General features: G+C 35.1%; 1 protein-coding gene and 1 pseudogene across 2 annotated transcripts; both read right to left on the bottom strand.

Moving 5' to 3' along the window:
* Positions 1-1,651: 1,651 nt before the first annotated feature.
* On the bottom strand, positions 1,652-2,935 carry LOC111983279 (SNW/SKI-interacting protein-like; annotated as a pseudogene).
* Positions 2,936-4,373: 1,438 nt separating this feature from the next.
* Positions 4,374-8,262, bottom strand: LOC112019792 (dnaJ protein ERDJ2A; the record flags this gene model as incomplete). 2 transcript variants are annotated; one of them, XM_065768850.1, is given in 8 exon segments in its annotated part: positions 4,374-4,496; positions 4,605-4,782; positions 5,666-5,883; positions 5,994-6,100; positions 6,218-6,338; positions 6,515-6,610; positions 6,713-6,941; positions 7,924-8,262. In XM_065768850.1, coding segments are annotated over 7 exon segments (1,029 nt in total), but the record flags the coding sequence as incomplete, so codon positions are not given.
* Between the last annotated feature and the right edge of the window lie 4,776 nt (positions 8,263-13,038).

Genomic DNA, 13,038 nt, shown 5'->3' on the forward strand with positions numbered 1-13,038 from the left:
CCACCCCCCCCAAAACACAAAAAAAGGGGTCTCCCAAGTTTTCAGTCTATGTTTTTCCAAGCTAAGATGACTTGACTTGCAAAGATTCTGAGGATTATATATAATGAGACTAAAGACAATAGCATAAAACCTACAAGCATCATTATTATTTGGAGGTGAAAGATGGGTGAAGAAAAATTATAACAAGGATAGTGGCACAGTGCATTATTTAAACATAACATCTTCACATCATTAGTCAATTATGAGTTCTTTTACCCGCTTTCTCTTAATTCTGTGGTTTAATAATGATGTTTTCTCCCAGCAGATAAACAATTAACATAGTTAGGGCAAGACCAAAGCAATCGTAGTTGATTTAGGGTTTGTATATGAGAACTTGTCTGCAGCGGTCTTAAAACACTCTTCAGTCATACTTTGAATGAGGAAATTTTAGGACCAAAAATAATTTGGACTGCACCAAGTGACAAATTCTGAAAATACCTAGCAAAAAAAAAAAAAAAAAAATTTAAAAAATCTGCACATACCTACAAATTAAATGATGTGCCATATAATTTATTGGAGAGGTGGGGGGAGGTAGACAGTTTAACAAAACACTAAACATAATTTCTTTTTTATCATGTTAAGAAGGATTATAGCTGAAGCCATCATGATTCTTTGGAAACTCACTCCATATCCATGTACCCAACAAGGAAGTCACCAATCTACCATAATGAAATCTATATAATCTAGGTGGAAATTGTGGACAGCAGTTAAGGATGGGACACTCATTATTGATAATCTAGTTAAGAGAGGTCAATCCTTGGTTAATAGGTGTTGTTTATGTTGTTGTGATGAGAAACCATGGATCATTTTCTACTCCACTGTAAGTATTCTCATGCATTATGGAGTGCAATTTTCAAGGTATTTGGAATCCATTGGGTAATGCTTAAGACAGTTAGCTCTATCCTCTTTGCTTGGAGAACTAGTTTGGAAAGCATCTGTCAACCATATGGAATATGGTCCTGACATGTTTAATGTGGCTGGTTTGGATGGAACGTAATACATGCATCTTAGAAGACAATGAGGGACCCTTATATCATTTAAAAGCTCTTTTCTTCAGTACTTTGTTTCTGGGCGCATGTTTGGGGTTTTATGAATTGTATTTCCATTTCTGAATTCTTACACTCTATTAGATTAAGTTTTTGAACTTGTTATATTTTTTTTCTTGATCAGAATGTTCACCATTGTGAACATGATGCTCAGCATTTTTGAATAAAAGTTTTATTACCTATCAAAAAAAAGGTGGAAGAAGACAAAAATACACTTTGTTTGCTAATGGACCTCACAAGATTAATAAAACAACCACTTAGTGACTAGAATATGTATGGTACTCAAAAATTAAACATCCACAATGTATAGGAAAAAATAGTGATAGAGAGATAAATTACCTGTTCAGGAAGATCTGGTAGAGAATCTACTTCTGAATAAACACTTAGCCTATTAAGTAATTCATCCAAATTAGAGGTATGGGAACTCAATGAGATTTATCTCCAAAAGCAAGAAAATAACCTCCTTCAATAAATTTATTTTCTTCTATTAATGATACAGATCATGCTTAAAACTATACAGCTAAATAGACGTAAGCCCTTTGTAATCCTTACAAACTTGACCCATTCTTTATGTTTATTCTCTCAGTTCTTACAATCTAGCATTGGCTACAGCAAAAAAAAAAAAAAAAAACCATTCAAGCAGTCAAAACAAGCTGACTGCTATCAAATGTAGAGCAAGCAAGGCATTGCCACAATGCAAAGAGCAACCTTCTCGCTAATATCACGATCTCTATCTCTTGCGATCTTGCTCTTCTTCGTCTTCCCTATTGCAGCATCCTCGTCCTCCAACCTTCTCTCCCTCTCCCTTTCTCGGCGTCGCTCTTCACGCACTTTCTCACGCAGCATACGTTGTTCCTCCATAGTCTCCTTAGGCAGATGATCCTCCTTCTCATACACGCTTGCATGCTCATAATGAATTCTCATCATATCAGAAGTATCTAAGGCTGCAGCAGCAGAAGCAGTTCTCTCAGAACGTGCCTTTTGAGCAAGTGCCCTGGGCTCGCGTTCTTTCCTTTCCTTCTTTTTCATGAGAATCTCCTTCTGAAGCTTGGATCTGATGGCTACAGCTTCTCGGGCCTTGTGCTCTGCAAGATACAGTGCTTCCAAAAGGGTTGCAAAATTATTGTTGATATGGACATCACGAAGGGGCTCTACCATCAGCTGCGAGATCCTAATCAAGAGGAATGGTATAACCTTTAGGGTTAATCCAATTAGAGATGCAAGGTGGAATTTTCCAGTCTTGTTGGTCCTTGACGGTAACGGGGCAAGGAGGAGAATGCATGATTGGCACAGGTGGGGAGGCAGAGGCAGAAGGCTTTGGAAGACACTTATGCTTGAACTTAGGAGGATCAAGGGGATCGGCAGGCATCTCCAATATGTTGATTATCCTCTCCTTAACACCTGAGTTGAACGCAGCAAAGCAGATTGCTGTGAAGGTTTATACTTTATAAACTTAGAAGAGCGTTGTCGTCTTGCAGTAGTGAACCTACGATTCAGAATCTTTTCAAGGGAAGCTCTAGTCTCTTGAGTAGTCTTTTCAATCTCCCTCTGCAACTCCTCCTCCTCCTTCTCATCACCAACATTCTATTTTACACTCAGAAGCACCTTGGTGTAAGACGTTTATAGTGTGAGTAAACAGTCTGATTCTGCCTCACAATCTTTGATCCTCCACTGAGGATGACCCTACCCATGTTAAGAGGAAATTGAGCAATGTGAGTCTCAGGAAAGGCACCCCCATCCCCGAAATCCTCAACTTTTTGAGGAACAAAACCCTCATTGTGCCTCTGCTTGAACCAGGGAGCATTTGAAACATCCGTGAAAGACTCCGCCATGATAAGGAAAATCAAATAGAAAACCTAACAACTGCCCAAAAAAAACAATGAAAAAATCAATTAGAATTGAAACCAACCCTATATCATTCAATATACAATTGGAATTGAATCCCTAAAAGCACAAATTCCTATGACATTGACAATCAATTAAGCTAAATTACAAAATAATTTGATAAATAAACCCTAAATCTATCAAAATAATGATGCTGAATTGAAACCTAAAATCGGTGTGTACCACTGACTTAACAATAAACTAACCTAAATAAACCCTAAATCAATTTTGAAACCCTAAATTACAAAATAAATTGCAAGCAATTAGTGAGTGAGTGTGAGTGTGTGTGTGCGCCATTAAATCGACAATCAAAATCAAAATCAGAAACAGTCCGTACCTCAGAGAGAAAGCGAGAGAGAAAGAGAGAGAGTTTCTCGAAGAAGAAAAGGATTTGGTCTTCGAAGATTTGTAACTCTCACTCTCGTAGGAATATATAGAGCTACTTAACCGATTTCTTCTCTCTACTCTATTACAACTAAGTCGGTTACCGCCGCCTATTTCAAATCATAATAATAAATATATGTGTAACGTACATAACAATAATAATATTTTATGTTAATTGATAAACTAAAATTATTTTTATTTTTAAATTCAAAAGCTAATGTAGCATTTATAAAATGCCAAATAATTTTTTAATTTAAAAAAAAATATATTATTTAGAAAACAAAACACCATTGTGTTTCTCACTCCCTCTCAAATCCTAAACCATCATCATTTAAACCCTCATGATTGGAGCTAGTTACAATTGACTAACTCCATCACAAATAGTCATCGGAGTAAGTTTTGATATAGGGTTTCCAAGTTTTGGTTTGAGAGATGGAGGGGTTGAGATTGAGTGAGAAAAAGGGGGAGAAAAGCAACTACCATAATGGCGATAGGGAGCAACGCCGAGAAGATTAAAGGGATGGCCATGGGGGATTGACTTGTTGCTTTGTAAGAGAGATCGGAGAGGGAGAGACAGATAAAGGAGAGTTCGATCCATAAACTCATCTTTTATGAATAATTTTAAACTATAAAATTTTGCAATTTAAATATTTGATTGATGACCTAATTATTGATTTTTGATTGCCTTGAAATTTTGCAAACAATAACGATATATAAAGGTAATGTAATCCAATAGTGGAGAGAGAGAGAGAGAGAGAGAGAGAGAGAGAGANTCTAAAAGGGACAAAGTTTGACTCCAAACATGTTTGGAGCCTTGGGCTCCAACCACTGATAGGAAGATGACATTTGTCCTTGTCATGTGCAATGCACATGACTTGCTTAACTCAACCAATTAAGTGAGTCAGGTGCATTGCACATGACAGGACACATGTCATCTTATTATTGGTGGTTGGAGCCAAACTTTTTCCTTCTAAAAATATGCTTGAAGAATGTAAAACAGGATGTAGAAATTAGAATCACCTTCATTAATTCTTCCAAAAGGCGGGGTGCAAGTTCCAGCACCCGTCTGAAATCACCTTGCAAGGTTGATTCTTGCAAGGCTGCTGATTCACGAGTTAATTGAGCCTGAATCAACAATTCTGTCTGAATAGAAAAGAAAGTTAAAACAAGAATATCAATTTAGCTAAAATAACAAAACCAAAAAAAAAAAATTATTTGCTTAATACAGCCAACACTTGGTGCAGAACTTACCTTAACTAGTGCTGGATGCTGCTTCCAAAACTTTGTTTGCTCTTGCTTAATGTTTTTAAGGTCAAGATTCAACTCACTTCTAACCAACATGAAAAGCTTTTGAAGGGGCTCAGTATCAGTCCTACGAACTGGAATTTCCATGTACTCAGCAGCCTTCACAAAGACATCCATGACTTTGCTGTGTAATTAAGCTTTGACATTAGAATGACAAAAAACTAATTGCACGTTAAAATTCAACATATTCAGATATGTATGAATACGAGGATACACAAATGCAACTCTCGATCAAAGTGCACAGTCAAAGATGGGCATCACCAATGCATCCAACTAAACAGTATAGTGTCGAATATTGGATTGTGTGGATCAACTTCCTTCTAAGAATTAAGTGTATCAGTAATATGTACAATGTAATGCCAATCAGATTCTTATTTCAGTTTAGTTTGGAGGAGAGGTGCGATCTCCCAAATATTAAAAATACGTGCATTTGTGTGTTTTATATGTAAGCCACCCAGTTCTCATGTACTATTACTCTCATGAGTCAATGTGTAAATTGAGATTAAAAAAAAAAATTATGATATTTGTTACTGAATAATGTACAGGAAAATCTATAGATATGCTGACAGCATGCATACTGGTAATGAATGTAAATTGTGAACAAAATAGAAATAAAAATAAAAAAGATCAAATATTTAAATATTACTTTTTTTGATAGGTAATAAGATAAATATTTAAATATTACCTTTATCATTTTTTTTTTTGGGACAAATAACAGAATTGTATTAATAAAAAATCCAGGTACACCAGGTGTGTACATGGATAACAGTACATCACACTCTTAAATTACAATGATCAAGCACTTCTAAAAAAAATATTATCTTTATGAGTAAATAAAAAAAAATTTAAAGCGAAGACTATTACATATACATGGAAATGAACATAAAGGATTCTAAATATATTACAAAAGATTCTGTACAGGAAGACAGACTCTAAAAAATCAGCAATGGAGTTACTAGCAGTACCCACAGTCAGAACCAATTAAACAATGATATTTACACATGTACCTTGGGGCCAAAGAAGGTTTCATACAGAAATAATAAGCCGAGAGTGTTTGATGCATCACATAATTTCCTGTATATTTTGATGACCTCGAGAGATATACAACAGCTACCACCAAAGGCAAGAGAATACAAACACCAACTATCCAAAGGAGAAGAATTCCACCAGATGCCCCATCAATGTCTAGCAAGAATTGAGGAAGAGCTATACCCATTTGAAACCCCTGCTTCAACAAATTATCACATGTACTTTTAAAACTTGACCACTTACAGATAATTTAGTACTAGTAGACAAACAGCAAAGAGAAATTGCAACTCATTTCACATACATTACCTGTCTGCCATCTGGATGGCCATATTTCTCAAAATTCTCACGTGATATTGGATCTGTCAGAGCCTGATAAGCCTTTGAAATAAACTCCACAAAATACTTGTGGGCCTCTGGAACAATATAAATCTATTAGCATGCATGGATTGTTTGCATTCAGCAACATCTTTCTCACTAATAAAAAGATATGCAAATAAATCACATTAACCAAAGTACTAAACACCATCAACCTGGATCTGGGTTTTTATCAGGATGGTATTGAACAGATAGCCTTCTATATGCTTTCTTTATATCCACATCTGAAGCTCCAGGTTCTAATCCAAGAATACTAAATGGCTCAAAAACTTGAATCTAAGAACCAATTCAAAAAAAAAAAAAAGGAATGTGAGATGCAACATTCAAGCATTGAAACCATACAGTTATGAGTTCCTAAACAAAATCCTGCTTCACTAAAAAGAGGTAACATGGAAACAAATAAATCAATTCAGATATTCAACTAATGTTCAAATTTTGATCAAAATATTTACCTCACGGCTCATATTTTTAATGTAATAAACCAGGACAATCATGACAACCCAAAGTAGTATTAAAGTCAAATTACTATACGTTGAGAAGTTGGAAATCTGCAAGAAAGCCAGTATAGACACCATAGTTAGAGCAAATAATGGGACTTTGTGTGAAATATGCAATTGAGGAGAACTTCATGGAACAAGGAAGGAACTCACTTGCTTAAATATCGATTTGCGGTACTTCCCTGAACGAGTGCACTCAGAGCACTTGCAGTGTATGCTCTTTGTTTTCGTTGAGGCAGCCCGGCATAACTTGAGAATTGTATAAGGCACCAATGGAATGGCCATTATTGTCAAAATGAAAATAGGGAACAATGAACTATTCTCCTCCGAAGCAGCCATTGAGACCACCAATCCACAACGACTTGTATATAGTTGTTAATGCCTGCACAGAAGAGACTGGTTATAACCAGTCAAACATTGATAGTCACGGAGTGTCTTTGATCATTTTCAAAGTAATAACTGTTTTTCAAACTCTTACATATAATAAAAAAACTGAATCAAATCCAAATCCAAATCCTAATATCGACAAACCCATTTGTTTCGGTGAAAAATGTTATCTATATTTTATAGTGTTTGGTGGCCAACGTAAAACAAGCCCAATTCAGAGGAAAATGTCACTAGGTATGTCACTGTTGTCACATACTCAACAAAGCACCACAAATAAACTCCACACCACAAATGTTTTCTAGCACATTTTCAAGGGCATAACCAAACATAAGAAAACTGGTCGGTTTTTCAGAAAATGCTTAATCTCTTCCGGAAAAAAACTTTCCCTCTCGAAAACCAACCTAGATTGCCATGAGCTTTGAAGCTAAAGTGGCATGGCATGTTCTCTTTTATTAGGACAATTATGGTTCAAAATTCAAATCCCCCTTCCCCATTGTTGTAACCATCGAATTATAAAAAGAAAACCAACCCAGATTAGCATTTCAATATTATTTTGGAGTAAAATTTCGGTGTAAATTTTATTTTTCTTTAAGAAAAAATTATTTTAAAAAAATAGAATAAATCAAAAAACGAGCTCAACAAATAAAACAACACAAAACAAACAGTCAAATTAAATTGACCCAAAAAAAAAAAAAAAAATACCCCACACAAGAAATCGATCACACACATATAGATATATATATACACATCGTAATTCTCATATCAATTACAAAATTCTCTCGGGGAAAAAAAAAAAAACCCATAAAAATAATAAATCAGCAAATAAGACAATTATCAAAATCAACAAATTATCACCACGAAATCAAATCCGAATTGGCACGCACCAGATCCACAGAAAACAGAGAAAGATCCAAATTCTAAATTCAAAGCAAAGGGAAAAAATGAAGAAGAAGAAGAAGAAGAATTATAGGGTTTACCTCCTGAAGCTGCGAATGGGTAGTTGATCAGCTTAAAAAAAAAAATTAAGCTGAAAGAGTAAACTAGAGTTGCTTGCTTGCACTGTGTCTGTGTGTTTCTTTCATCAACTTTGACACGATAAATTATTGGACTACGCCACGTATCACTGTCAAATGCCCTAAATCTAACCGCCTCTGTTTGTTTCCCGAGAAAATTAAAAATTCATTCATATAAATAAAAACGGAAGGAAGGGAATGAGAGGTAACGTCGCGTTCAGATTCAGTTTTCGCCGTGGACTCGCTTGAAGGGAGAGAAGCCCATTTTTAGGATTCAGAGGTATCGGGTTGAGAGTTTTTGGGCTAAAAGACTGTGTTATTTGGTGGACACAACGGTCAACGGCTTAGTTGGGCTAAAACACTTTTTTTGGTGGGCTAGAGTTATTCTATTGCTAATTTGCTAGTGCACAATTTTTGAGAATCACAGCATTTTCTTTTTCTTTTTCTTTTTCTTCTTTTTGTTTTGGTTTAAACCCCAAAACTAGTTTTTTTTTTTTTCCAAAATAATAATAATAATAAACTCATTTTTTTCTTTTTATCCCATAATTAGTAAATAAAATAAGGAAACTAGACCTTCAAGTGAAAAAAAAAAAAAAAAGACTTTTTGTCAGCTCACTAAGCTATTTTATTGGGCCACTTATGTAGGATTATAGTCATTAAAGCATCACATTGAATTAGTTAAAATTATTGTGTTGGGTCCAAATATGTTTAATAATTGTAAAAAATATATATAAATACAATGAAAACACCAACATTAGATTAGCAACCTATTAGCTAAGATAAAATTGTACTATAATGGTTCTCAAAAAATGGATAGCACTATATATTAGGTAAGATTTGCTAGCTTTTCTTCTCAGCTCTAAGTTTCGTTGGTTGGGGAGGAAAGAGGAATAGAAAATAGGAAGGGAATGAAAAAGTGAGGGAATATAAGAGGGAGTCTGGTTTGAGGATTTATATTCAGTTTTCATTTTCAGTATCTTAAAATTTGGATTTGAATACAACAAATAAATACACATTTCTAGTATTTACATTTCTAATATTTTCATTTTCAGTGAAAACAAGTAAAGTGACAGGTCCGTTTGGTTCCCGTAAAATATTTTCCAGAAAATACCTATTTTCCAGAAATGCTATTTTCCAGAAAATGAAAATATTTTCAAGTGTTTGGTTATATTATGAAAATTGTTGTGAAAAATATTTTTATGTGTTTGGTTCTATTAGGAAAATGCTATTTTTCGGCAACAACAACAACAAAAAATTGATTCCGGCGACAACAACAACACAACAACAACAACAACAACAAAAAATTGATTCCGGCAACAACAACAACACAACAACAACAACAAATTGATTCCGGCAACAACAACAACAATCAAACTTTAAAAAACAAAACTGAGAAGGGTCTAGGTCTGGGTCTAGGTCTCGGCGATGGGTCGACGACGACATCGGGGTCGAAGGTCTGGGTCGTCGGTCGAAGGTCGAAGGCGATGGATCGAACGTCTGGGTCGAACGCCTGGGTCTGGGTCGAACGGTTTGGGCTTTGGGTTCGTAGGTCGCCGGCTCTGGTTTGAAGATCGGTGGGTCATGGCGATCGTGAAGATGGGTTCGCCGGCGAACTCGCACCGGCGAGCTGGGCTCTCTCTCTTCGATCTGGGCTCTCCGTTTCTTCCTTCCTCTCTCTCTCTCTCTCTCTTCGTGCTCTGTTTCTCTTTTCCAGAAAATTGGATTTGAAGTGAAAATGGAAGGGGAATTGATTTTCAGCCTTGACCATTGGTCAACGGAAATTAATTTCTGGAAAATTGATTTTTCGTGCACAACCAAACACTTGTAAATACTGAAAAGTATTTCCGAAAATGCTTTTCACCCGATTCAAACGCAGCCAACATTCTCGTTAATTTCTTGAAAACGACTAGGCCCACCAATTGTTAAGTCTGCTCAAGTCAAATATGCTACATTTACTATATTTAACAAAATTTATTGGCGCCAACTGCTCTTTCTAGTGCAAAGGACTTCATTGAAGTTTATTGAAAAGCCAAAAACAATTTTGCTCTTATTTTTCATAGTTTTTCTCCATCATCTGGTCTCTCATTAGTTGACTCTCACCTCTCTCTGCCTCGATTTCTAGCCTCTCTTGTTCCAGGCAAGCAAGGTCAGTCCACCTCTCTCTCTCTCTCTCTCTCTCTCTCTCTGTATTTTGGCCATGTCTCTCTGATCTTCGTGTTTGTCTATTTTGGGTTAATTGGTTTCTTAACAGGTTGTTTGGGTGATCTACTTTTGGGGTTTATCTTTGTGGTTGATTTCGTATGCTCAGTCTACCTCTATCTTTCCTTTGTTCTTCATATTTACCTATATAACTTATTTTGTGTTTTGTCCGCCTCTCTCTTTCTTGGGTTTTTATCTTTGTGGTTAAATCCTTTTTTAGTTTTTCAATGGTTAAGGATTTAGGTTTTCCAAATGTTTTTGTATTGTTGTTGAAGTTGTTGTTACTGTTGAGAATGTTATAAAAAAAATTAAAAATTAAAAATAAATAAATAAAAAGAAGAAGAAGAAGACTAAGAAGACAGAAATGCGAGTTTAGTAGTGGAAGTTTCGGAGTAGTTGTAGATAGGTTTAAAAGGAATGCATTCTTAAAAGGGAGTAACTTAAGAAGAATACAGATTATACAAAAAAATTTAGATGGGCTTCGTGCAAAATTCAAAAACATCAGCCATCATGTTAAGGTAAACATAAACTTACTGTAAAGAGCACACTCATAAGATTTTCAGCTTCATTTTCATTTCCAATCCTAGTCTCCTACCTAAGATCCATAATGTCAGGCAAGTATATTCAAAGTAGTAGACATGTTACACCCTAATTATGGAATCATGCTAATGGGTTGTTTGGATGTGTATTTCATAAATTTTTCAGTGAGTCTTGACATCTGTTTTGTTTGGGTTAATGGGCTCAGTTTCAATGGGACTTTATGGGTTCATTGGGTGCTCTCAAATGATTTAGGAGTATAAACTAATGATTTTAACATTGGTGTTGAGTAAAAAATAAGGGTTTTGGTTTGTAATTTTTATTATAGGTTATATCTAGATTTTTTTTTTTTTTTTTAATGTAAAAAGATAATTTATATTTCGTCTAAGATAAGATAACATGCTTGTTTCATATATTTATAATCTTATGTCTCACATGTTTAGTTTTATGTTCCTATGTCTCAACCTGCTCAAAATAAAATGTTAATATGTCTCTCACTATGATCTACTGTTAGAGGGAAAGTTGAATGGTATTCACATGTAAATGTAATAAATATTGTCCATTCGATCTTTATGTGAATGATCTATATAAGATGGCAAGTCAATCAAATGATGCAAACGTATGGCCTCCTCATATAGAAAAGTTGTTTGTAGACATTATGGTATAGGAAAATGTTAAAGGTAACATAGTCAAAGGTGTTTTTAAGCCCTCTACTTGAACAACAATGCAATGCACACGCTAAGAAAAACGAGTCTCTTGCGCAAATGCATTCAAAGAGTAATAGGCTCAAGGGGGCACAATGTACATTTTCTCAACTGCTAAAGCATTCTAGGATGGACTGAAATAAGTTGACAGACACTATAATTGGCCTTGAGGAGGTGTGGGCTAATGTAATTACAGTAAACAAAAATGTTTATTATATTTTTCTTTCTATGTTTTTAAAAATAAATTATTATCCAATACAAGTTGTTTGACTTAGTTTAACTCATCTATTGTAGGCAAATCTTAAAGCAAAACAGTTCAAGAAATAATGATGTGAGCACTATGAAAAACTAAAACTATAGTTTGCTCCAAGTATTATAATCAATGCCCTTCAAATTTTCTCAAACCAACAAGTCTCAAATAATGATGATGAATGTGCCCTAGATGAGGAATTCGCTAAGAGCAATCACATCAGCTCTTCTAAAAGATTCCGCCTATTTTACACAAAAAAAAAAAAAAAAAAAAAAACCTAATTTTTCTATTTTACACCATCATTTTTACAAAACACCCACATCAGTTTATTTATTTTACAAGATATTTCAATAAAATATTCATTCTTCATCAATTTTTTATTATTTTTCCTAATGGTCATACTTTTTTAATTTAAACTTATATTTTAAGTAAACTACCAACACTAGTGGCTTGACCAATGGAGCCGCTTGTGGTGGAGGTTCGATGGCCGAACCGTCAAAATAGTGGCTCCGATGAACTCTGCTAGATTGGTCTCGCTGCTCATTATACCACCGAATAGCGACCCACTGGTGGGTGGACTGTTAAAATAGTGGTTTTGACGAATGCCTTTGGTGCCCATACTACCAAAATAGTGGCTTTGGTGACCACTAGTAGATTAGTCCGCCATCACTGGTGGGCCGACTGTTGTAATAGTGGCTCTGACGACCGCCACCACCAAATCGATGGCTCCGACCACCATACTGCTAAAATTGGTGACCGAACCGCTGGAATAATGGCTCTGACAACTGTCGTCTAATTGGTCTTAAGTAACCTAACAGTCATAATTTTTAAATTTATATCCACCAATCATAATTTTGAAATTCAAACGGTAAATTCAAACTTAACTGTCATTTTTTTTTAAAATTTTGACCCAATGATTATAATTTTGAAAATGTTTGGGGGTCCATTATAGGATTTTCCAACACCAACCTTCAAGATAAGGAGCAATATCAGCCTCAAGAACAATCTTGGTATTTCAAGAACGCAATTCTTACAGCAACACAATTCTTAAAGCAATGCAATTCTTACAACATAATCTACTCCAAATCCAACAGAATTAAGCTATATTTGTTTACAAAAGCTCTCAGTAATTTCCACATTACTGGCAAGGTATATTAGTTTATGAAAACAATCTGATATTTATATGAGCTAAAAAATGATTATGTAAAAATGAAATGAATATTTATTACGTCCACATGGGGTAGAAATGCACTATTTAGTATTTTCTATCTTCTCTTCCCCTTTCATCAACCCCTTGTGTTGCCTCCCTCCTCTTGCCCCCCCCCTTTGTCTCTTTCACTATCTTTTTGCACAACTAGAGTTTTTCACCAAAATGGTGAGTCTCTGCTC

This window comes from Quercus suber, unplaced genomic scaffold (assembly GCF_002906115.3).
Source record: "Quercus suber isolate HL8 unplaced genomic scaffold, Cork oak 2.0 scaffold_1006, whole genome shotgun sequence".
NCBI lineage: Eukaryota > Viridiplantae > Streptophyta > Magnoliopsida > Fagales > Fagaceae > Quercus > Quercus suber.